Source organism: Bombina bombina, chromosome 1 (genome assembly GCF_027579735.1).
Source record: "Bombina bombina isolate aBomBom1 chromosome 1, aBomBom1.pri, whole genome shotgun sequence".
Taxonomy (NCBI): domain Eukaryota; kingdom Metazoa; phylum Chordata; class Amphibia; order Anura; family Bombinatoridae; genus Bombina; species Bombina bombina.
This window is the reverse complement of record NC_069499.1, coordinates 1,281,433,784-1,281,461,656: the sequence shown is the minus strand read 5'-3', so window position 1 is coordinate 1,281,461,656 and position 27,873 is coordinate 1,281,433,784. Positions and strand designations below refer to the sequence as shown.

General features: G+C 38.4%; 1 protein-coding gene across 1 annotated transcript in view; it reads right to left on the bottom strand.

Moving 5' to 3' along the window:
- GARRE1 (granule associated Rac and RHOG effector 1) overlaps positions 1–27,873 on the bottom strand; it is a 481,286-nt gene that overhangs the window by 375,420 nt on the left and 77,993 nt on the right. Inside the window, 1 exon segment of the mRNA XM_053701459.1 lies at positions 314–1,640. Coding sequence (XP_053557434.1) covers positions 314–811 — 498 coding nt within the window. The 5' untranslated portion in view covers positions 812–1,640.

The window sequence follows — 27,873 nt, the reverse complement described above, 5'->3', positions numbered from 1 at the left end:
CCAACCTCGAACATACTGTTATTTATATGGCTAAACTTGATTTGTTACTTATAAAACTTTTCACTTAAAGATACAGTATCATGACTTTACAAACCTACAGGTATTTTGTGGTGTCAAATCATAATTTTCATAAAAGTAACAATATATTTAAATGCTGCATCTAGTCATAATAAACAAGAAATATCTTTTATTTCCACTCTCTAAAAGCAAGAATTCCTTCCAAGATGGGTAAAGATTTAGGCAACTGTTTTTACATATTGACAATCCTGAATAAATAAAAACATATCTGTACTAAAGAGCTGCAGATACTAACCTCAATGTCCTGCAGACTGAACTCATTCTGGTCTTTAAAATTGGCGGCTCCAGCACTCAGTTCCATCAGCATTTTTGCTATCTCGGGCTTTATTGCTGCAGTGAGTCGGCTGGCGGCCTCCATGACATGTTCCTGCACGTCTTTCAGTTGCATAGCTGCCTTTGAGTAGTGCGAGTTACGGAAAACTGTACTGAAAAGGTCAGTGAGGAAAGTGCTGGCGCGACAGAAAACATTGAGGGCATCTAGGTATTTGGAGATACCCTGTTGGATGTCTGCAATTGGGGTGGTGTGGGCAGAGGAGTGAGGGCAGCTCCCTGCATTAGCCAAGGAAGCTAGAGAAGATCCAGCGGTACCTGATGCCAAAGGCGCGCTCAGAGTCCGGCTGAGCTCAGGCATCTGGTACTGCTGATGATGTTGTTGTACCTTCTGCTTGGACCCGCCAAGCAAAAAACGCCTCTTGTAGTCCATTTTACTTTCTTGCGCACTACAGCAATACATAGGTGTCCTTATATTCGCAGGCGTCTAAACCTAAAATAGCTGTGCCACAAAAATATATGCTTCCAATTGCTCAGCTACGTGAAATAATAGAGGAGTTCTGCATACATAGGTTTTGTAAAAGGCATTTCCAAAAGGCAGTCTCTGTGTAATCTGTATGAGCAGAGAGAAAGGCAGCAGATTTGCTGACTTAGGGATTTTTAGTATTCAGTGCAGCCCTGCTGCAGTTCACAACTTGTACTTCTGAAGCCAGCTGAAGTATCTGGAAAATGTTGCATGCGCCTTTGTTATGGAGGTGTCAATTGTTTTAACCCTTCATACAATTTAACTTTTTTTGCTCTGCTGCTTTTCAGACAGACACTCAATGAACTAAGTCAATTTAAAGAAGTTAAATGGGCAAGCAGGAAAAAAAAAAAATCAGAATTCATTAAATGCAAAAATTAGATATACAGAACGTGACATAAAAAAGAAACTCAAAACAAAAAACAAAAACACTGATCAACAGCGAGTGTAAAACAATGCACAACTCTTCAAAAGAAAAAGGGGGGAAAAAAAGATATAATTTCTGAAAATATATATTTTTTTGACAGATCCAGTCTGCAAAAAGCTCAAAGTGCTCTTAATACTGCAAATGTTGTCTTCTCGCGCATGTTGCAGACACGCTCAGAGTGCCAGCTTGTAAAAATCACAGATTTGCTTTTGGAAATTCCCTCGTCTTCTGTGTGTTGAGGTAGTTAGTAATGTTACAGTGGAAAAAGCAATGTTCTCAGATTCAGTGAACTCACAATTGTAGTTTGAAGTAAAAGTGTATTTGCAAGGCCTCTGTCATTTCCTAGAAAAGGAAACAAAAAAATAAAAAAAAGGTTAAAATGACAATGAATGAACATTGCGTCAGTGACATATGCATGGTTTAAAAGTACATTTTAAGTTATTTGCATGAAATAACTATCTGCAAGCAACCTGAATTTAAATACAAAATAATATAAAGAGGGCCATTACTATAAACTGATCACAAGCTCTACAAAAGTATTGGTTTTTACAAACCAACTAAACCTAACATTTTTTCTTTCATGATTCAGATAGAGAATACAATTTTAAACAACTTTCCAATTTAGTTCTATTATCAAATTTACTTAATTCTTTAGATATTCTTTGCTGAAGAAATAGCAATGCACATGGGTGAGCCAATCATACGAGGCATCTATGTGCAGTCACCAATCAGCAGCTACTAAGCCTATCTAGATATGCTTTCCAGCAAAGGATATCATGAGAATGAAGCAAAATAGATAATAGAAGTAAATTAGTATTATTTAGAAAAAGGGTGTCAAACCTTTTCTAAGGAGGAACTATATGACTCTTTTTCCTCTAATTCATAGGACTTATTTGAGAAATTAACAATTTTATTAATTTAAAGGGATATGAAATCCCAAAATGTTCTTTTGTGAATCAGACAGAGCGTGCCATTTTAAAAAAGTTTCTAATTTACTTCTATTATCAAATTTGCTTCATTACCATAATATTCTTTGTTGAAGAGATACCAAGGTAGGCATATGGATCACTACTTGGCAGGAAAGAGTGCTGCTATCTAGTGCTCTTGCAAATGGATAACATTCGTGCAAAACTGCTGCCATATAGTGCTCCAGAAATTGGCCGGCTCTTAAAGGATTACTTTCCGTTATAATTTTTAAGGTAAACAACTAACATATTAAAGTTAATAAACATTAATTAAAACCTGCTGACCTATATTTTCTCCAAAACGAAGTTTCATAACGTTCTAAAAGTTATATCTTTATTCTCCGATGATGTCACGTTATCCTGCCCACTATTTTCAGCACTGAGTGTTCAAAATACTTAAACCAATGAAATTGTGTTTAAAGCGCCATTTTGAAACCTAGGTATTGTAAACGGATTGGTACAGAGCAAAGGATACCCGCGGAGTGGGTTTGGAAAACAATTAAATTTGCAGACAAGATTTCTGACATACGGTAGAGATATGTTAATGAAATGCTATTGATGAAAAGCGTATTTGGGGTAGTTAGTTAGTAACAGGCATAGAAAATATTTACTTACAGTGGCCCTTTAAGCATACATCCCCACTCTTTAACAAAAGATACCAAAAGAACAAAGGAAAATTGATAATAGAAGTAATTTAGAAGGATGTTTAAAATCACATGCTCTATCAGAATCATTAGAGAAAAAAATGTGGGTTTTATATCCCTTTAAAGGCTTTCCAATTTGTTCACACAGTAGGAGCAAGCCCATTTTTTTGGACAGCAGTAATATTCCTGTGTGTTCATCAAAATTAGGATTATTTCCTTTTTTAAGACATTAAATAAACATCAGATATGCATCACAAATAATATCCCCCTTATAAAAAAACAACTTCTTACACAATTTAAAGGGACATAAAACTCAAGAAATTTGTACCATCCATATAATTTAAATATATTGAAATATTGTTTTGCAAGCGAAAGCCAGGGAAGTGCATATCTGCTCTATGGCATAAAAAACTACAACAGCTCTACTAGTAGTTAGTAACAAATTATGTGTGTAGAAAAAAAGACAGAGAAGCCACCTGTCACTATTGAAGCAAATACAAATGGGATCACAAATCCAGAAGCATGAGGTTGCCAAGAAATATCCTATAACAGACATTTCAACAAAGCAACTTTTTGGCAATAAAAGTGGTTGCAAACCTGCTATAGGCACAGATCTAAAACCATACATGGATCCGGATCAACAATAAGGCAAATGGAGCGTTACATGCAGTGAAAATGAGATAGGCAAGGATGGGAGCTGGTAGGCTACATAAACACTGGGACAGGCAGACCTTTGGTGTAAAAACTTGCACAAGACACAAAACCAACAGATTCTTACAATGTACAAGGGTGGTCGGCCATTAGCGTTGCAGAATCTGTTGGCACTTTATAAGTTACTGTTAATAACAATTAGTGATATGGTGATGAACAAAAGCTAACCATACACTGAATCTGGTAACATACTGGTGACTATTAAGGCCATACTCACGCTATCACACATTAACTGCGGTACAAAAACTAGCACAAGTATGAAAGCACTGCTAAAACATGGACATGCCTGCTGTAACAAGCTAGTAATATGAACAATGCCACAGTCTTGATTCTGTATATTAGATCTTATTAAGGAGGCATTATAGGCAAAGTTTGCAGATAATCTACTTTACAAGCAAGCTGACAGCCATTAGTCACAGTACACTTAAGAATAGAATTAACCTTTTCACTGCAAAAGGAGCCTACAAGACTTGTAAATGTTTACACTTTGAAAGCAACATGTTTTTGTCAATATAATTCAATGTACGACATTTAGGCAACTATCAGTTCAGAAACATACCCATGTGCACAAACAAGCACCATTGCACAGTGTTTTATGTAGATATCCTCCTTAAAGGGCAATTGAACTGAACATTTTTCTCTGCTTAAAAGTGCTCCCAATAATCCGTTTTAAATGCTGGAGTATATCAAAGTGTTTACAAATAGCACCCATACTGAAAATATGAATACTTTAGTATTCTTTACAGAAAAGTTATGTAAACAAGAGGCAGCAAGCACGTTCTCAGTATGGTGTGGAAGAGATGGGTAATACAATTTTCCATTTCAATTGCTCTCTAAAAGACGGATCAATAAGATATGGAGCAATTAATGCATACACAGACGGTTACGATTATGAGGTTTGTTATTTCTGCAGTTTCAGCCCATTTATAAGGGCAAGTTTTTGAGAACAATGGACTGATGCCTTAATAAGCAAAAACAGCTATTTCATATTAAAAAAAATAGGCATTTCCCAAGCATTTTTAATACTCTGATGCCACTATAACAAGTCATTTGGAACAAATTAAGGGGAAAACAATTTACAGTACAATATCCCTTTAAAGAATAGTGAGTAGGTGAAGCCACTATTGAGTGCATATGTGGTGACAGGATAAGGGAGTCTCTGCCATTGCAACGATATCCTTGTTAGCAAGTCTTCAGCTGAGGGGCAGGCTTTACAATATCATCTCCCACAGTACAAGGGAGCCTGCTGTGTCAAATGGGGTACAGGAGAAAGATGCAGAGATCCGCATAAAAGAGCCCTTTCTCCTCTTGTTTGTGCTAGACTCTAGCAGCTAGAGGGACAAGTGATCCCCATTTGAAATAGGAGAATCTCCTCTTTCAAACAAGGGGTCACTTGTTCCGATAGGATGCATCCAACCACCAAGTAATTTCTAGTAGAGTGTTATTAGAAAGTATTACAAAGTGCATATCTCTATCTTTGATATCATTTGAGAGGTATGAGTCCAGTCACAAGAAAGAAGAAATTAACATCTTAAAGGGATCACACTCCTCTCTAATTTTCAGGTGATTTATGTGTTAATAATGATCACCTGCCCCAATTAATCACCCGTAAAGTATCTGATTAGGGAGAGGAGGCTCTTTCTGATTTTCCACATGAATTGCAAGATGGCTCAAACTGACAAGCATTCATTTTGTATTATATTTTTCTATTATGAATTGTTATTGAACAATATAAATATTTAATCCTAAATTGTGGAGTTTAGAAAGGTAAACAGATACTTCTGCATTGCTTATTCCCTCAAATGCCACAGAGAATAACACACAAAAAGATTTTATCACTTTTTTGGCATTTCATATGGTAGCATTTTCATTACAATTTAGCCAATTATTTTTGTGCACAAACTGAAAAACTATTAGCGGCCAAGCATGGCAGTATTGGATATATACTTGTAAACATAGTTAAAGTGACAGTCGACAAGAAAATGTTTATTGTTTAAAAAGATAGATAACCCCTTTATTACCCATTACCCAGCTTTACCGCTATGATTACCTGTATCTAGGACTCTGCAGACTGCCCCTTATCTTGGTGCTTTTTTTTGTTTGTTTGTTTGTTTTACAAACTTGCATTTTAAGAAAATGAGTGCTGATTCCTGCATAAATCCATGGGAGTGGGGACAATTTCATCTATATGGAACACATGAACTAGTACTGTCCGTCTCTGAAAAGCTAATAAAATGCACTGAGATAAGAAGTGGCCTGCTGTGGCTTAGAAACAGGCAGACATTTAGAGTGTATAAAATATAATAATATAACAATGTTAACTGTGCAAAGCTGAGGGTAGTAAAGGCATTATCTACCTTTTTAAACAATAAAAAATAAATCAAGCAAACTGTCCCTTTAAGGTCAAAACCTTTAACGCATAAAGAAACTTTCCTTATAAAATAAAGCAATTCATTTCATCCTCATGTACAAATCCAATAGAGTAGTCAGTCTTACATCATGTTATGTCAAGTTAAATGCTGCTCAAACACGTCTCTTGTTTTTATTTAGAATACATAATGGAAAATAAGACTCCTGCAGCCACCTCATCGATATCTATTAAAAAAACTAGTTAAAAGTAATTGTGAACTGTAAATAATCATGTTTAAAATCTTACTAGGGTAAAGACATGTTTATTTCTTTACATATATGCATGAAGAGTAAAATCTGCAAAAGGAATTAGCCTTTGTGTTTATTTATGGAATTGTCTAGGACCCTTTCAAAATAATCAAACAAATCCAGTCAATTTTATGAAATTTATCTATAGAACTAAAAATGTCACTATAGTGATAGCTTATTTTTGTCTAGGTTTAAAACGCTGGAACAATGTAGAAAGGCTAAAGCTAATCTTATTAGAGAGATTCCTGGCACAAGAACTGCATATTTTATGAATGACAACATGAGCAAACATTTGAGAAACCGTCCCATTGAGCAGTGCATTTTGGAGCTACAATTTAACATGTTTATACAATTGCCTTTAAAGGAAATTATTTTAAAGTTTAAAACTAGTAGAAAATAATGATTCTCGCACTAGTTTGCTGCTATATATTTAACCTCTATAAAAAGGTTAAAAGGGATATGAAACCCACATTTTTCTGTCATAATTTAGATAGATCATACAATTTTAAACATCTTTTCAATGCGTTTCTATTATCAAATTTGCTTAATTTTCTTGGTATTCTTTGAAGGATCAACAATAAAACTACTGGGAGCTAACTAAACACATTGGGTGAGCCAACGACAAGAGGTACATATGTTTAGCCACCAATCAGTTGCCAGCTCCCAGTAGTGCATTGCAGCTCCTAAACCGACCTGTGCATGCTTTTCAACAAAGGACGCCAAAAGAACAAACCAAATTTGATCATTGTAAAGCAGTTCAAAATTGCATGCTCTATCGGAAAATTTGTGATTTCAAGTAACTTTAAAAGGTCAATGTAGTCAACATTTTTATTTTGTTTTATCCAAAGAAGGGCATTTTAATGCATATTTCTGTTTTTTTGTGTTTGAAACAATAATGTATCTGTCCTGAAAAACTAACCATACTTGCAGATGCTTGTCCCTCTCCTCTATTGTGTATGGGTGCAATATGCCTCCATTAGCAAAAATGCTTCTAGTAAAGGTTATTACGGTTGTTCAGCGGCATACGCACATGTAGATGCTTTCATATGCACAAGAGTATCCCTTTAGGATGTGACCATTAATCAGGAGTAACTTACACATGTAGCCGCCAATTATCAGTGCAGACCAGCTCAGCAAGATATAGGTATGCGCACAAGCACTGGTGCTACAAATAAAATACTCTAACGCATCAGACCCATTTAGTTTTGCATTTGTTTCGTTTTTTAACATTTTAGCCTAGTGACAATCAATTTACACAGACGGGGTATTCAAACTGCTGAATTAGGTTTTGTTCTTGTTTTCTGAAAATGTAATTTATACAAATGAAGGAAAGCAAATTTCAGAGCAAAACTTGCCCAAAGGACCAGGAAGTTTTTAACATTTTTGCTATCACTGAGTTTAAATGGAAATAGAGATAATATATTATATATTAAAATATGTGCATTTGTTTTTTTCGTTCCCTAACGAATGCGGTACTAGGAGGCCGAAAGTCGCAATTGGCTCTTTTCGGAGCTGCAATTATTCTTGTCAAAGTGCAACACAATGAGATTTAGATTTGTACAGAAACCAGTGTGTTGTCCTTTCACAAGAATAATTAGAGCTTCAAAAAGACCCGATTGTGGCTTTGGGCCGCCTAGTTCTGTATTTATTAGGGTACCAAAAACAATTCTTTATGTTGCACTTTGACAAAAAGAAATTCTTTTTCTGAGGATGGCAGTTTCAACTAGCTATTTAGTTACAAAATAATAAAATTATATCGACAACTCTAAACGTTTTTAAAACAAAGTCACATCCTTTTTACTGCAATTATTTTTAGTAGCCAAACTCCACTCACTATTTACATTATTTGGGCTAGCCAATCTGGGCTTCAGTCCACATACAACAAGGCTAGCTTGTGTCATAAAGTTAGTATACAGTGCTTTGTTTTGCAATTGTTATCTGATAAAGCCAAATCAATCACATACATGTAGCAGAGTTAGCTTTGAGAAGTCAGCAGGGTTCATTTCAAATTCTGAGAATTAAAAATTGCTTAAATTTCCAGAGCTACCTAAAATAAAAATGGGGCAAAGTAAATAATTGGGGGGAAAAAGTGTAAAAGTGTATTCATTACAGATAACGATACATATAAAAATTTCAATGTATTTACATTTCCTTATATTATAGAAGGAATATGAATGTGGTCTCCATAATGTAATGCATCTCATTTCCTCTGCTGAGGTCAATTAGGAAGAGCTATAAATCTATTACTGCAAAGAGCTGACTTTTGAATTTACATATTAAATGCAAAACCTTAAAAGGGACATGAAACCCCATATTTTTATTTTATGATTCAGATAGACAATACAATTGTAAACAACTTTACTTCATTCTTTGGTATCCTTTTTTGAGAAAGCACCAATGCACTTCTGCCTTCTGAGAGTTAGCTGAAAACATCAGGTGAGCATATATGTGCAGCCACCAATCAGCAACTCCTGAGCCTACCTAGGTATCTTTTTTTAACAAAATACACTAAAAGAAGAAAACAAATTAGATAATAGAAGTTCATGTCCCTTTAATGAGTTTCTAGAAACTTGGCTGCAGAATAACAATTTATGTAAGAATGTACCTGATAAATTCATTTCTTTCATATTGGCAAAAGTCCATGAGCTAGTGACGTATGGGATATACAATCCTACCAGGGGGGCAAAGTTTCCCAAACCTCAAAATGCATATAAATACACCCCTCACCACACCCACAATTCAGTTTAACGAATAGCCAAGTAGTGGGGTGATAAAGAAAGGAGTAAAAAGCATCAACACAGGAATTTGGAAATAATTGTGCTTTAAACAAAAAAAGCCACCATAAAAAGGGTGGGCCTCATGGACTCTTGCCAATATGAAGGAAATCAATTCATCAGGTAAATTCTTACATAAATTATGTTTTCTTTCATGTAATTGGCAAGAGTCCATGAGCTAGTGACATATGGGATATCAATACCCAAGATGTGGAACTCCACTCAAGAGTCACTAGAGAGGGAGATATAAAAAATAAACAGCCATTTCTCGCTGAAAGAAATAATCCACAACCAAAAATATAAGTTATTCTCATAATGAAAAGAAAAACGTAAAACATCAGCAGAAGAATCAAACTGAACCAGCTGCCTGAAGAACTTTTCTACCAAAAACTGCTTCTGAAGAAGCAAATACATCAAAATGCTAGAATTTAGTAAATGTATGCAAAGAGGACCAAGTTGCTGATTTGCAAATCTGATCAACTGAAACTTCATTTTTAAAAGCCCACGAAGTGGAGACTGATGTAGTAGAATGAGCTGTAATTCTCTGAGGCGGGGCCTGACCCGACTCCAAATAAGCTTGATGAATCAAAAGTTTAACCAAGAAGCCAAGGGAATAGCAGAAGTCTTCTGACCTTTCCTAGGACCAGGAAATATAACAAATAGATTTGAGGTCTTCCTGAAATCTTTAGTAGCTTCAACATAATACTTCAAAGCTCTCACCACATCCAAAGAATGTAAGGATCTTTCCAAAGAATTCTTAGGATTAGGACACAAAGAAGGGACAACAATTTCTCTACTAATGTTGTTAGAATTCACAACTTTAGGCAAAAATTTAAATGAAGTCCGCAAAACCGCCTTATCCTTATGAAAAATCAGAAAAGGAGATTCACAACAAAGAGCAGATAGCTCAGAAACTCTTCTAGCAGAAGAGATGGCCAAAAGGAACAACACTTTCCAAGAAAGTAGTTTAATGTCCAAAGAATGCATAGGCTCAAACGGAGGGGCCTGTAACGCCTTCAAAACCAAATTAAGACTCCAAGGAGGAGAAATTGATTTAATGACAGGCTTAATACGAACTAAAGCCTGTACAAAACAGTGAATATCAGGAAGTTTAGCAATCTTTCTGTGAAATAAAACAGAAAGAGAAGAGATTTGTCCCTTCAAGGAACTTGCAGACAGACCCTTATCCAAACCATCCTGAAGAAACTGTAGAATTCTAGGAATTCTAAAAGAATGCCAAGAGAATTTATGAGAAGAACACCAGGAAATGTAGGTCTTCCAAACTCGATAATAAATCTTTCTAGAGACAGATTTATGAGCTTGTAACATAGTATTAATCACTGAGTCAGAAAAACCTCTATGACTTAATACTAAGCGTTCAATTTCCATACCTTCAAATTTAATGATTTGAGATCCTGATGGAAAAACGGACCTTGAGACAGTAGGTACGGCCTTAACGGAAGTGGCCAAGGTTGGCAACTGGAAATCCGAACAAGTTCCGCATACCAAAACCTGTGTGGCCATGCTGGAGCAACCAGCAACACAAACGATTGTTCCATGATGATTTTGGATATCACTCTTGGAAGGAGAACTAGAGGCGGGAAAATGTAAGCAGGATGGTAACACCAAGGAAGTGTCAGCGCATCCACTGCTTCCGCCTGAACATCCCTGGACCTGTATCTGGGAAGTTTCTTGTTTAGATGAGAGGCCATGAGATCTATCTCTGGAAGACCCCACATCTGAACAATCTGAGAAAACACATCTGGATGGAGAGACCACACCCCTGGATGTAAAGTCTGACGGCTGATATAATCTGCCTCCCAATTGTCTACACCTGGGATATGCACCGCAGAGATTAGACAGAAGCTGGATTCTGCCCAAGCAAGTATCCAAGATACTTCCCTTCATAGCTTGGGGACTGTGAGTCCCACCCTGATGATTGACATATGCCACAGTTGTGATATTGTCTGTCTGAAAGCAAATGAACGGTTCTTTCTTCAACAGAGGCCAAAACTGAAGAGCTCTGAGAATTGCACGGAGTTCTAAAATATTGATTGGTAATCTCGCCTCTTGAGATTTCCAAACCCCTTGTGCTGTCAGAGATCCCCAAACAGCTCCCCAACCCGAAAGACTTGCGTCTGTAGTGATCACAGTCCAGGTTGGCCGAATAAAGGAAGCCCCTTGAACTAAACGCTGGTTGTTTAACCACCACGTCAGAGAGTGTCGAACATTGGGATTTAAGGATATTAACTGTGATATCTTTGTATAATCCCCGCACCATTGATTCAGCATACAAAGCTGGAGAGGTCTCATGTGAAAACGAGCAAAAGGAATCGCGTCCGATGCTGCAGTCATGAGGCCTAAAACTTCCATGCACATAGCCACTGAAGGGAATAACAGACTGAAGGTGCCGACAGGCTGCAACCAATTTCAAACGTCTCGTCTGTTAGAGACAGAGTCATGGACACTGAATCTATATGGAAACCTAAAAAGGTGAGGAATCGAGAAACCTTGTCTGAGGAATCGAGAAACTTTTAGGTAAATTGATCCTCCAACCATGTTTTTGAAGAAACACTAGTTGATTCGTGTGAGATTCTGCAGAACGTAAAGACTGAGCTAGTACCAAGATATCGTCCAAATAAGGAAACACAGCAATACCCTGCTCTCTGATTACAGAGAGTAGGGCACCTAGAACTTTTGAAAAGATTCCTGGAGCTGTTGCTAGGCCAAATGGAAGAGCAACAAATTGGTAATGCTTGTCTAGAAAAGAGAATCTCAGGAACTAATAATGTTCTGGATGAATCGGAATATGAAGGTATGCATCCTGCAAGTCTATTGTAGACATATAATGTCCTTGCTGAACAAAAGGCAGAATAGTCCTTATAGTCACCATATTTAAAGTTGGTACTCATACATAACGATTCAAAATTTTCAGATCCAGAACTGGTCTGAATGAATTTTCCTTCTTTGGGACAATAAATAGATTTGAATAAAACCCCAGACCTTGTTCCTGAAAAGGAACCGGCATGATTACACCTGAAGACTCCAGATCTGAAACACACTTCAGGAAAGTCTGAGCTTTTACTGGATTTACTGGGATACGTGAGAGAAAAAAATCTCACAGGAGGTCTTACTCTGAATCCTATTCAATACCCTTGAGAGACAATGCTCTGAATCCATTGATTTTGGACAGAATTTATCCAAAAATCCTTGAAAAACCTTAATCTGCCCCCTACCAGCTGAACTGGAATGAGGGCCGCACCTTCATGCGGACTTAGGGGCTGACTTAAAGACTTGGAATTATTCCAATTTGAGGAAGGCTTCCAATTGGAAACAGATTCCTTGGGTGAAGGATTATATTTTTGTTCCTTATTTTGACGAAAGGAACGAAAACGGTTAGAAGCCTTAGATTTACCCTTAGGTTTTTTTATCCTAAGTCAGAAAAAAACCTTTCCTCCAGTAACAGTTGAAATAATAGAATCCAACTGAGAACCAAATAAATTATTACCTTGGAAAGAAAGAGATAATAATCTAGACTTAGATGTCATATCAGCATTCCAAGATTTAAGCCATAAAGCTCTTCTAGCTAAAGTAGCTAAAAACATGGATCTAACATCAATTTTGATAATATCAAAAATGGCATCACAAATAAAATGATTAGCATGTTGCAGTAAGCGAACAATGCTAGATATGTCAGAATCCAATTCTTGTTGCGCTAAATTCTCCAACCAAAAAGTTGATGCAGCTGCAACATCAGTCAAAGAAATTGCAGGCCTGAGAAGATGACCTGAATATAAATAGGCTTTCCTTAGATAGGATTCAAGTTTCCTATCTAAAGGATCTTTAAAAGAAGTACTATCTTCCATAGGAAAAGTGGTACGTTTAGCAAGAGTAGAAATAGCCCCATCAACTTTGGGGATCTTTTCCCAAAACTCTATAGAAATTGCTGGTAACAGACACAATTTTTTAAACCTTGAAGAAGGATTAAAAGGAGTACCCGGCTTATTCCATTCCATAGAAATCATATCAGAAATAGCATCAGAAATAGGAAAAACCTCTGGAGTAACCGCAGGAGGTTTAAAACCAACATTTAAACGTTTACTAGTCTTAATGTGAAGAGGACTAGCTTCCTCAATATCCAAAGTAATTAACACTTCTTTTAACAAAGAACAAATAAGTAGATTTGTCAGTGTCAATATCTGAGGAGGGATCTTCTGAATCAGATAGATCCTCATCAGAGGAGGATAAATCATTATGTTGTCGGTCATTTGAAATTTCACCCACTTTATGAGAAGTTTTAAAAGACCTTTTACATTTATTAGAAGGCGGAAATGCAGACAAAGCCTTATGAACAGAATCAGTAACAAATTCTTTAAAATGCATAGGTATATCATGTACATTAGAAGTTGAAAGAACTGCAACTGGCAATGTATTATTACTGATGGATACATTCTCTGCATGTAAAAGTTTATCATGACAACTATTACAAATGACATTCGGAGATATAATTTCCACAATCTTACAACAAATGCACTTAGCTTTGAGAACCGATGTCAGGCAGCAAAGTTCCAACAGATACTTCTGAGGCAGGATCAGATTGAGACATCTTGCAAAATATAAAAGAAAAAACATATAAAGCAAAATTATCAATTTCCTGACAGTTTCAGGAATGGGAAAAAATTCAAACAGCATAGCCCTCTGACATAGAGAAAGGCAAGAGGCAAACAGCAATGGGGTATAAAATTAATGAAAAATTTGTCGCCAAGTATGACACACAACGTAAGAGATAAAGTTTTGGCCGACAACAATATCCGGAAATGACACACTTGCGTCACTAACGACGCAACCATGTGTAAGGCTTCCGCGTCAAGTACGACGCCGGAAATGACGAACTTGCGTCAACGGACGTAATTTTTGCGTAAAATTTTAGCACAAACTTACTTCACCACCTCCATAGGAGGCAAAGTTTGTAAAACTGAATTGTGGGTGTGGTGAGGAGTGTATTTATAGGCATTTTGAGGTTTGGGAAACTTTGCCCCTCCTGGTAGGATTGTATATCCCATACGTCACTAGCTCATGGACTCTTGCCAATTACATGAAAGAAATAAAATGTATGAATTTGCTCATTTGTGTTTATTTTTCTTTATGAAATAACTATTGGTTTGTGGGGGTAGTTGAAATCACAACCCATTTAAATGGACTGAGCTTTTAGGGAGAGCTGACACCCTTATCTTATCTTTATCTCTATGCAAAATGTCCCTATTAACTTATCGCTGACAACACAAAACACAAGTACTTACAGAGCGAATTTGACTGGAAATGTATTTTTATTTTGCAGTTTCTTGTTTACATAGCTTTTCTATAACCAGTACTTAAAAGGGACATTAAATCCATTTTTTTTTTTTTCACGATTCAGATTGAGAATACAATTTTAAAAAATGTTTCCAATTTACTTCTATTATCAAACTTGCGTTGTTCTCATGTTATTCTTTGTTGAAGAGATATCTAGATAGGCAGCGTGCATATGTCTGGGAGCTACAGGAAATAGTGCTGCCATCTAGTGCTCTTGTTAATGTATAAACTTACCTTTCTGCTTTTCAACAAAGGAAAACAAGAAAATAAAGAAAATTTGATAACAGAAGTAAATTGTAAAATTGTATGTTCTATCTGAATCATAAAAGAAAAATATGTGGGGTTTTATGTCCTTTTAAGCACTGACATTATCAGTGTAGGTGGGGATACAAAAGTAGCTATTTCAAATGACAACATAAAGGAAAGTGGCCATTTGTAAACAATACACTCCAGCAGTAAAATGGATAGTTGGGAACTCATTAAAAAGGGAGAAACAATAACAGCACACTGTCACTTTCCGATTTCAACTAAAGTTGATTGGCATAACCATACTTTTGTCACAAGAATCAGATTTAGATCACATGGCAATTTTTTCCCTTCCAGGATCTATTCATGTTTATGCTTCCATCATAAACACAAGAAGCCAAACTTAGCATTGTTTTAATATAACCTTCAGCTGGAAATCCAGGCAGATTTATCTCTTTTAAAGTACACGGCAACAACACCATGATATTGGTATTTCCTTTTAAAAATAACTGCTGAAAACTAAAACGAGTCTTAATTTTTTTTATTGCTTGAAATTTATTTGAATACACAAACAGAAAAACTATTCCACCCAGTCCACCCAGACTAAATCAAAAGTTTTAGACTTTAGGACGGCAGATTTTTCATTAATGGGAGAATACCTAAAAACTATTTAAAGGGGAAAACTCTTATTACAGGGGTTCAAGAACAGTGGGAATTTGTGAAAGGTGCCATTTTAGATGCAACCGCACACTGTATTAGACATGTCTGTAAAAGTAAAAGAAAGCGGAAACCAATTTGGTTTTCCAAAGAAGTAGCACATGCTGTAAAGACAAAAAAAGATAGCTTATAAAAATTACAGACACACACAAGCAGATGATGATATGAAAATATGGAGTCTCCAACAAAAAAAGACAAAGCAGTTAATTAGGAAGGTTAAAGCTCATGCAGAAGAGAAGATAGCACAGTCAGTAAAACATGGGGACAAAACATTCTTTAGATATATCAGTGAAAGAAGAAAAAATAAGGTAGGAATAGTAAAATTGAAATAGAATAATAGAAGGAGATAAGCAGATTGCTGACTGTCTCAATGATTACTTCTGTTCTGTTTTCACAAAAGATTGTGAAGATACGTCTACATTAAGGGATGCTACGAAAAATAGAAACAAGCTTAACAGTAATATTTTTACAGAGGATGAGGTTTTTTTAGCATTATCAAAAATAAATGTTACAAAGGCAGTGGGTCCTGATAATATTCATCCAAGGGTTTTAAAAGAACTTCGATCAGTGCTAACTGTCCCATTAACTGATCTGTTTAATCAGTCACTATTAACAGGAGCTGTCCCAGATGATTGGAGAATAGCAAATGTAATAACTCTTCATAAAAAACAGAATTTTTATCCAACGGTGTGTCCGGTCCACGGCGTCATCCTTACTTGTGGGAATATCTCTTCCCCAACAGGAAATGGCAAAGAGTCCCAGCAAAGCTGGCCATATAGTCCCTCCTAGGCTCCGCCCACCCCAGTCATTCGACCGACGGACAGGAGGAAAAATATAGGAGAAACCATATGGTACCGTGGTGACTGTAGTTAGAGAAAATAATTCATCAGACCTGATTAAAAAACCAGGGCGGGCCGTGGACCGGACACACCGTTGGAGAAAGTAATTTATCAGGTAAGCATAAATTCTGTTTTCTCCAACATTGGTGTGTCCGGTCCACGGCGTCATCCTTACTTGTGGGAACCAATACCAAAGCTTTAGGACACGGATGAAGGGAGGGAGCAAATCAGGTTACATAAACGGAAGGCACCACGGCTTGCAAGACCTTTCTCCCAAAAATAGCCTCCGAAGAAGCAAAAGTATCAAATTTGTAAAATTTGGCAAAAGTGTGCAGTGAAGACCAAGTCGCTGCCTTACATATCTGATCAACAGAAGCCTCGTTCTTGAAGGCCCATGTGGAAGTCACAGCCCTAGTGGAGTGAGCTGTGATTCTTTCAGGAGGCTGCCGTCCGGCAGTCTCGTAAGCCAATCGGATGATGCTTTTAAGCCAAAAGGAAAGAGAGGTAGAAGTCGCTTTTTGACCTCTCCTTTTACCAGAATAGACGACAAACAGAGAAGATGTTTGTCTGAAATCTTTTGTAGCTTCTAAATAGAATTTTAGAGCACGGACTACGTCCAAATTGTGTAACAAACGCTCCTTCTTTGAAACTGGATTCGGACACAAAGAAGGTACAACTATCTCCTGGTTAATATTTTTGTTAGAAACAACCTTTGGAAGAAAACCAGGCTTAGTACGCAAAACCACCTTATCTGCATGGAACACCAGATAGGGCGGAGAACACTGAAGAGCAGATAACTCTGAAACTCTTCTAGCAGAAGAAATAGCAACCAAAAACAAAACTTTCCAAGATAACAACTTAATATCTATGGAATGTAGAGGTTCAAACGGAACCCCTTGAAGAACTGAAAGAACTAGATTTAAACTCCAGGGAGGAGTCAAAGGTCTGTAAACAGGCTTGATCCTAACCAGAGCCTGAACAAATGCTTGAACATCTGGCATAGCTGCCAGTCGTTTGTGTAGTAAGACAGATAAAGCAGAAATCTGTCCCTTTAGAGAACTCGCAGATAATCCTTTATCCAAACCTTCTTGCAGAAAGGAAAGAATCTTAGGAATTTTTATCTTATTCCAAGGGAATCCCTTGGATTCACACCAGCAGATATATCTTTTCCATATTTTATGGTAAATCTTTCTAGTTACCGGTTTTCTGGCCTGAACCAGAGTATCAATCACAGAATCTGAAAACCCACGCTTTGATAGAATCAAGCGTTCAATCTCCAAGCCGTCAGCTGGAGGGAGACCAGATTTGGATGTTCGAATGGACCCTGAACAAGAAGGTCCTGTCTCAAAGGTAGCTTCCATGGTAGAACCGATGACATATTCACCAGGTCTGCATACCAAGTCCTGCGTGGCCACGCAGGAGCTATCAAGATCACCGAGGCCCTCTCCTGTTTGATCCTGGCTACCAGCCTGGGAATGAGAGGAAACGGTGGAAACACATAAGCTAGGTTGAAGGTACAAGGCGCTACTAGTGCATCCACTAGAGTCGCCTTGGGATCCCTGGATCTGGACCCGTAGCAAGGAACCTTGAAGTTCTGACGAGACGCCATCAGATCCATGTCTGGAATGCCCCATAATTGAGTCAACTGGGCAAAAATCTCAGGGTGGAGTTCCCACTCCCCCGGATGGAATGTCTGATGACTCAGATAATCCGCTTCCCAGTTTTCCACACCTGGGATGTGGATCGCAGATAGATGGCAGGAGTGATTCTCCGCCCATTGTATTATTTTGGTTACTTCTTTCATCGCCAGGGAACTCCTTGTTCCCCCCTGATGATTGATATACGCAACAGTCGTCATGTTGTCTGATTGGAATCTTATAAATCTGGCCTTTGCAAGCTGAGGCCAAGCCCTGAGAGCATTGAATATCGCTCTTAGTTCCAGAATGTTTATCGGGAGAAGAGACTCTTCCCGAGACCATAGTCCCTGAGCTTTCAGGGATTCCCAGACCGCACCCCAGCCCACTAGACTGGCGTCGGTCGTGACAATGACCCACTCTGGTCTGCGGAAGCTCATTCCCTGGGATAGGTGGTCCAGGGATATCCACCAACGGAGTGAATCTCTGGTCTTCTGATCTACTTGAATCACTGGAGGCAAGTCTGTATAGTCCCCATTCCACTGTTTCAGCATGCACAGTTGTAATGGTCTTAGATGAATTCGCGCAAAAGGAACTATGTCCATTGCTGCAACCATCAACCCTACTACTTCCATGCACTGAGCTATGGAAGGACGTGGAACAGAATGAAGAACTTGACAAGCGCTTAGAAGTTTTGACTTTCTGACATCTGTCAGAAAGATCCTCATTTCTAAGGAATCTATTATTGTTCCCAAGAAGGGAACTCTTGACGGAGACAGAGAACTTTTTTCTATGTTCACCTTCCATCCGTGAGATCTGAGAAAGGCCAGAACGATGTCTGTATGAGCCTTTGCTTTTGAAAGTGACGACGCTTGTATTAGAATGTCGTCCAAGTATGGTACTACTGCAATGCCCCTCGGTCTTAGAACCGCTAGAAGGGACCCGAGTACCTTTGTGAAAATCCTTGGAGCAGTGGCTAATCCGAATGGGAGGGCCACAAACTGGTAATGTTTGTCCAGAAAGGCGAACCTTAGGAACTGATGATGTTCTTTGTGGATAGGAATATGTAGGTACGCATCCTTTAGATCCACGGTAGTCATAAATTGACCTTCCTGGATAGTGGGTAGAATCGTTCGAATGGTTTCCATTTTGAACGATGGTACCCTGAGAAATTTGTTTAGGATCTTTAAATCCAGAATTGGTCTGAAGGTTCCCTCTTTTTTGGGAACTACGAACAGATTTGAGTAAAATCCCATTCCTTGTTCCGTCATTGGAACTGGGTGTATCACTCCCATCTTTAACAGGTCTTCTACACAATGCAAGAACGCCTGTCTCTTTATTTGGTTTGAGGATAAGTGAGACATGTGGAACCTTCCCCTTGGGGGTAGTTCCTTGAATTCCAGAAGATAACCCTGAGAAACTATTTCTAGCATCCAGGGATCCTGAACATCTCTTGCCCAAGCCTGAGCAAAGAGAGAGAGTCTGCCCCCCACTAGATTCGGTCCCGGATCGGGGGCTACTCCTTCATGCTGTTTTGTTAGCGGTAGCAGGCTTCTTGGTCTGCTTACCCTTGTTCCAGCCTTGCATCGGTTTCCAGGCTGGTTTGGACTGTGAGGCATTACCCTCTTGCTTAGAGGATGCAGAATTAGAGGCCGGTCCGTTCCTGAAATTACGAAAGGAACGAAAATTAGACTTATTCTTGGCCTTGAAAGGCCTATCTTGTGGGAGGGCGTGACCCTTTCCCCCAGTGATGTCTGAGATAATCTCTTTCAATTCTGGTCCAAAGAGAGTTTTACCTTTGAAAGGGATGTTAAGCAATTTTGTCTTGGATGATACATCCGCTGACCAAGACTTTAGCCAAAGCGCTCTGCGCGCCACGATTGCAAACCCTGAATTTTTCGCCGCTAATTGCAAAGCGGCATCTAAAATAAAAGAGTTAGCCAACTTAAGTGCGTGAACTCTGTCCATAACCTCCTCATATGGAGTCTCTCTACTGAGCGACTTTTCTAGTTCCTCGAACCAGAACCACGCTGCTGTAGTGACAGGAACAATGCACGAAATGGGTTGTAGAAGGTAACCTTGCTGTACAAAAATCTTTTTAAGCAAACCTTCCAATTTTTTATCCATAGGATCTTTGAAAGCACAACTATCCTCGATAGGAATAGTAGTGCGCTTGTTTAGAGTAGAAACTGCCCCCTCGACCTTAGGGACTGTCTGCCATAAGTCCTTTCTGGGGTCGACCATAGGAAATAATTTCTTAAATATAGGAGAGGGAACAAAAGGTATGCCGGGCTTCTCCCACTCCTTATTCACTATGTCCGCCACCCGCTTGGGTATAGGAAAAGCGTCGGGGTGCACCGGAACCTCTAGGAACTTGTCCATCTTGCATAATTTTTCTGGAATGACCAAGTTGTCACAATCATCCAGAGTAGATAACACCTCCTTAAGCAGTGCGCGGAGATGTTCTAATTTAAATTTAAATGTCACAACATCAGGTTCAGCCTGTTGAGAAATTTTTCCTGAATCTGAAATTTCCCCATCTGACAAAACCTCCCTCATGGCCCCTTCAGATTGGTGTGAGGGTATGACAGAACAATTATCATCAGCGCCCTCCTGCTCTTCAGTGTTTAAAACAGAGCAATCGCGCTTTCTCTGATATGCAGGCATTTTGGATAAAATATTTGCTATGGAGTTATCCATTACAGCCGTCAATTGTTGCATGGTAATAAGCATTGGCGCGCTAGAAGTACTAGGGGCCTCCTGCGTGGGCAAAACTGGCGTAGACACAGAAGGAGATGATGTAGAACCATGTCTACTCCCTTCATCTGAGGAATCATCTTGGGCAATTTTATTATCTGTGGCAGTACTGTCCTTACTTTGTTTGGACGCTATGGCACAATTATCACACAATTTTGAAGGGGGAGACACATTGGCTTTCATACATATAGAACATAGCTTATCTGAAGGCACAGACATGTTAAACAGGCTTAAACTTGTCAATAAAGCACAAAAACCGTTTTAAAACAAAACCGTTACTGTCTCTTTAAATTTTAAACAGAGCACACTTTATTACTGAATATGTGAAAAAATATGAAGGAATTGTTCAAAATTTACCAAAATTTCACCACAGTGTCTTAAAGCATTAAAACTATTGCACACCAATTTTCAGAGCTTTAATCCTTAAAATAACGAAACCGGAGCCGGTTACAGATTTAACCCCTATACAGTCCCAGCTACAGCCTTTGCTGTGACTTTACCAAGCCCAGAGGGGAATACGATACCAAATGACGCCTTCTAGGAGCTTTTCCAACTACTTTCAGGTCCTCACACATGCATCTGCATGTCTTGCTCTCAAAAACAACTGCGCAGTAATGGCGCGAAAATGAGGCTCAGCCTACAACTGGGAAGGCCCTTCCTGACTGGAAAAGGTGTCTAACATAGTGCCTGACGTTAAAAAACGTTCCCCAAGTTTATAAGTGAGAATTATCAGCATAAACATGTATAAAATGTCCAAATAAAGCAATCGATTTAGCCCATAAAAGTGTCTACCAGTTTTATAGCCCATATTAAGCCCTTTATTCTGTTTGAGACTAAGAAAATGGCTTACCGGTCCCCATGAGGGGAAATTACAGCCTTCCAGCATTACACAGTCTTGTTAGAAATATGGCTAGTCATACCTTAAGCAGAAAAGTCTGCTAACTGTTTCCCCCAACTGAAGTTACTTCATCTCAACAGTCCTATGTGGAAACAGCAATCGATTTTAGTTACTGTCTGCTAAAATCATCTTCCTCTCACAAACAGAAATCTTCATCTTTTTCTGTTTCAGAGTAAATAGTACATACCAGCACTATTTTAAAATAACAAACTCTTGATAGTAGAATAAAAAAACTACAACTAAACACCACATACTCTTAACCATCTCCGTGGAGATGTTGCCTGTGCAACGGCAAAGAGAATGACTGGGGTGGGCGGAGCCTAGGAGGGACTATATGGCCAGCTTTGCTGGGACTCTTTGCCATTTCCTGTTGGGGAAGAGATATTCCCACAAGTAAGGATGACGCCGTGGACCGGACACACCAATGTTGGAGAAAGGGCAGTAGAGAAGAATCTGGCAACTACAGGCCAGTTAGTTTAACTTCAGTAGTAGGGAAATTAATGGAAAGCCTCTTAAAAGAAAGAATTATGACTTACATAAAGACAAACAATTTAGAGGACAAAAATCAGCATGGTTTTACTTCAGGGAGATCATGTCAGACTAATCTAATTGACTTCTTTGATTATGTAACAAAAGTATTAGACAAGGGTGGAGCAGTTGATGTAGCATATCTAGATTTCAGCAAAGCATTTGACACCGTCCCACACAATAAACTTATTCACAAACTATATCTCCTTGGTCTAGATTCAAAAATTGTGAACTGGGTGGAATGCTGGCTTAAGGACAGAAAACAAAGTGTCTTAGTAAATGGAGTTCATTCAGCAGAGGGGGCTGTTACTAGTGGTGTTCCTCAGGGGTCAGTTCTGGGGCCTGTTTTGTTTAACATATTTATCTGCGATATCAGCAAAGGGCTACAGGGGAAAGTATGTCTCTTTGCAGATGATACAAAAATTTGCAACAGAGTGGATGTTCCAGGGGGGGTAGACAAAATGAGAAGTGATATACAACAATTGGAGGATTGGACAAACGACTGGGATCTAAAGTTTAACACAGCAAAGTGTAAAATAATGCATTTAGGGAAGAAAAATCCAAATGTTAATTACAGACTCAATGACACTTTACTGACTGTTACAGATGAGGAACAGGACTTGGGAATTATTATTTCAGATGTTTTAAAACTTAGTAAACAATGTAGTAATGCAGCAAGTAAGGCTAGCAGAATGCTTGGATGTATTGGTAGAGGCATTTGCAGCAGAAATAGTAAGGTTCTTATGCCACTTTATAGATCATTAGTTAGGCCTCATCTTGAGTATTGTGTGCAGTTCTGGAGGCCATATCTTCAGAAGGATATTAACAAACTTGAATCTGTGCAAAGGAGGGCTACCAAAATGGTACATGGTCTAAAAAATAAAACTTACCAGGATAGGCTCAATGACCTAAATATGTATAGCTTAGAGGAGAGAAGGGAAAGAGGTGATATGATAGCAACTTTCAAGTACATTAAAGGGTTTAGTAAAACTGAGGCTGTGGGTATTTTACATAAAATGGAAAATTCAAGAACAAGGGGTCATGAGCTCAAGCTAAAGGGTAGTGGATTCAGGAGTAATTTGAGGAAGCACTTCTTTACAGAAAGAGTGATTGATTTATGGAATAAACTTCCTCAAGAGGTAGTAGCAACAAACACTGTGGGGGACTTTAAAAATGCATGGGACAAGCATAAGGCTATCCTACAAACTAGATAAGTTTATACTGTTAGGTAAGGTCGGGCAGACTTGCTGGGCCTATGGCTCTTATCTGCCGTCAATATCTATGTTTCTATTCAAATTATACAATTGAAAATAAAAAATCCTACATATTTAGAAATGGAGGAAAGGAGACTCTTCATAGCTTGCCTTTTTAAATGTATTGCATATCCAGTGAAAAGCTATCGCTAATTAAGGCAGGGCTCGACAAATCCAGGAGTCCAGGAGCGAGTAGCGCCTCAAAAATTGGGCATGGCTCCAAGATTTGCAGGCCATGGTATTGCCATTTATTTCCATACTGCCTAGCAACCTTCTTGTGGTGCATTAATGTAGTGCTGCGGCTCCATTTGTAAATCTGTGTAAACTGTAGATGATATGCAGGCGTTTGAGCATTAGACGTTAATGCCATCCTCCCCTTGCAGGGGATTGCATTGGTGTATGCAAAATTGTGCCCCGCCCCCTTGTATGTCCGCTTCAAGGGGATTGTGAGAATTATCTGCAAAAGATTTAACAGTGAGGGTCCCTGGGTTTATCAGCCTTTTACTGTCGCTAAACTGCTGTGTTCACACTGGTTACTTTATACATTTCCTCTAAAGCATTTCCCATCATGCTTTGGCCTGAGGATCGAGAATGCAGGAAGTTTAACTGCCTCAGTGTTAGTATCTGCATATGGGGACCTGTGCATATAGGGATCCACACACTCGCACGTCAACAGAAATGAAGTTGAGGATACACATTTTTACAGGGGCCAGCAGCTAAAAAGTACACAACTCTTGTATGCAGCATCACATTCCAACACAGATACAGTAGAGTTGCTACCTCAGCCATGTTTTCCTGGAGAGTTATGAGTTACACATGCTGCAGGGTGTGCAAGGAGGAAAATGCATTGTACTGCTGTACCGCATATGAATAAGAGAGCCTTGAGTATTGTCATATTTTTTGGTTATTACCCAATATGACTTGTAAACTTCACCCATTTTTATTGTAGTTTTGCAATACATACTCCAATATCATTTATCATGTGCTTGTTTAGTAATGTTCTAAGATCTTGTCCTTTAAAGTATGGGCAGTTTTATTGCTGATATTGTGTTACTGTATATTTAAAGGGATGGTAAGGTCAAAAAATTTCTATTTCGAATTATACAAGGTTGCTAATAACAAATATTTGATCAAATACCTTGCGCTGCAAAGTTGTATCCGTTCTCTTGCCATTACGGCTAGAAAGTTGGAGGATTTCCAAACCCATAGTGAGGCTCATTTGCATAAGCAAATCACGGAGGGCCACTTGTGTTCTCCCTATCTCTTTAGTTCCGGGTATAGCTCGACTGTGTGCTGGAGTTAACACACGCACATTCAGTTCAGGAGTTCCCTGTCAGATGTCACTGCAGTTGTGGTCCCTATAGGCATGCGTCTAATTTTGCTGAAGATCTGGCAAAAGTCTTTTGTTATTGCTGTGCCCATGCGTGAGAGATCCGAAAAAATTGCGCATGTGTTGTGAGAGTAAAAATATGGAAATTTATTACAAACTGGTGGGCGGTTTAGAGAATGAGTAGGGCAGCCGTTTCAGGTGGGGCTGGGAATCTTGACGTCACATCGATATAATAAACGTTTTAAACGGTGTTACAGGCTTCGGTTTTGAGAAATAGTAAGTTCAGATGTATTACATGATAATTTATGAACCTTGTGTATGTTAATATAGTTTAATACAGGGGTGTCCAAACTTTGCCCTCCAGAGGTTTTGGAACTACATTTCCCATGATGCTCAGCTAGATAAAATGCTGGCTGAGCGTCATCGGAAATGTAGTTCCAAAACCTCTGGAGAGCAAAGTTTGGACACCCCTGGTTTAATATAATGCTGACTTTTCTAATACTTTAAGATTTTTTAAGAAATATATGACAATCGTTCTTCCCATGTGCATAGTAGATAGGCTAGCATCCTCCCATCCCAATAGTTGGTACTCTTGGATAGGCATGAATATATGTGTGTGCGTGTATAATTATACAAACAATCTAGCACTCAATTAAGGCAATACACAGGGATATACTAACACAGCTACTGCAATCACCCATGTGTGTTTGGTTGGAAGCTAGAAGAGGGTCCAACAAGGAGATCCTACATGGTCAGCTACTACATTCAACTGCAGACCACTTGGAACCAAAAATCCCAAGCAGGCCAGCATTGAGGATTATCTTGCACATGGTGCACGTCATCCTCTGTATTATGGTTCCCAGGTGCAGAATAGTGTAATCCTAATAGACTGCCTGCTGCGATAGTGGCTACTACAACAAGACACCAGACAGTATAGCTCATCTTCAGGATTCCAAAAACCAGGCCCTGTTGTTCATAAAAGGCACAATGAGCACCCTGATACAAGGATTTCTAGAGACCTGATGCAAATAAACTAATACATTTAGCTAACAAAACGTTTTTCTACTACACACATGAAAAAGAAAGACATTTTCAAGTACATTAAAGAGACTTTAAAGTAATTTTTATATATATCCATAATTTAAGCCAGTACAGTTGTCAAAATTTTACTTTCACAATTTTAGATAAAGCACACAATTTTAAACTACTTTCCAATTCATTTCCATTATGTGAATATGCACAATCTTTTTATATTCGCTCTTTTTAAAGCATCAGCTCTAACTGAGCATGTGCAATATTCACAGGATATACATATGCATTTTCTGATTGGCTGATGGCTGTCACATGATACAATTGGAAGTATAATGTAACTAGCTGACATTTGATATTATAACAATAGTTATTCTGATATTTATACAATTGCACAAATTATCATTTATGGCTAGATTTCGAATGGAGCGCAATTTAGTACTCCCGTTTAAGCGTAAACTTTGCTAGATGGAGGCTTTTGAGCGCATTAGGTTGTGCTCGTATTACAAGGTTGCGCACGAGCGCAAACCTGACATGCGCAAAAAATATATTGTGACCGTTTTTTTTATGTATTCTCCCATAGACCTCAAGGGAGCGAGAAAAGTGAAGGGAAAAAAAAAACTAACATCCATACTCGCACACTAACCGCATCACGTTTATTCTAGAGCCTGGTTTCTCAACAGCCGGGCCGTGGCAGCCCTGCTGGTGGGCCCCGGCCTGTCATGCCCCCACTGCACACCAAGGGCAGACTGATACCAGTCAAGGTCCCAGGAACACTGTCTCACACTGACCAAAATGTATAAAATTTTATGCAAATTAACATGGTAGCCTCCCTGCCCTGCCCCCAACAGGCCCCTCAACCTCCAGAGCCAGGACCCCCAACATTAAGGTCCAGAGAAAGGGTACCCAACATCCAGGGCCAGACCCCACACTCCATGGCCCTCACAGCGACAGACCCCCGCCAGGGCCCCTCTAAACCCACATTTTTTTTGCTTAGTTACTGATAGGGCAACTGAAAACTCCAGCTTCAGGAATGCACCAGGATCCGTGGAGATGCCATTTGTGGGCGCCCCTACTTGCTGGTCCCTCAGCCCAGGTCCTATTTGCCCGCCCCTGCTGCTCATATATATATATATATATATACACACATATATACACATACATACATACACATATATATATATATATATATATATATATATATATATATATATATATATATATATATATATATATATATATATATATATATATATATATATATATATATATATATAAACTACCGGGCCCTGGACATGTCTAGCTAAAATTTACCGGGCCTTGAGGTCACTTTGGTTGAGAACCACTGTTCTAGAGCACTAAACCCGACAAGAATTATGAATATTTCACATTCCAATGTTCTTCATAGAAGCAGAGCCCTTTCTCAAGACAAGTGATTAAAACAAAATACAAGCCACAAATATATAGCCAGTAAAAATAGTGAATAAAGAGACAGTGTTACTCAGTTTATTGCATACAAATAAATAGTACATTTTCAATTATATTTTCTTGTGCAGGTTCTATTTTTCTTTATATTTTCTTTAAACCTCTAGCTATTTTTAATAACATTTATTTTTATTTAGCCACCTCTTCCCTGACTCCTAAATATTGTCTGACACAAAATTGTATGCTGGCTCCAAAGCTTTTTATATACTTGTCCAACACATGTTTTAAAAATGTATGATTTGGAATCTCAATCTCCCTTTAACTTGTAACGTCTGTACATATCCATTTCATTGCATACTAAAATATATCACCTTTGCAAAGGCCATTCCTGCTTTTCTGGGCATATTTTTAGAAATATACTTTATACTGTACATAGACACAGAGAACTATTATTCTCTAAGTAAATTAAATCTGTGTGTAGGAGGAAACTGCACAACAGGAAAGATATGCAGCATGGAAAGTCCAGTGATTTCCATAAAATTGATAGCGAACAATTATTTTCAGGGATGACTTAAATCGTATAAGATTAAAAATTGTGTTAAGTCTATAATGCAATCGGGAATGTTAAACCAATAGGATGCCTCAGAAAACTGAATCAATGTTATTAACTATACATACTCACTTTAAGTGTAATTTCACTGAAAAGTTATATATCTTTTCTTGCCACCTTCCTAATTACAGCTGGCTGCTCCCTTCTGTTCAGCATTTATTTTTCTGTTCTGGTAAGCGGGCATTATAGCCAATAGGAAGTGCAA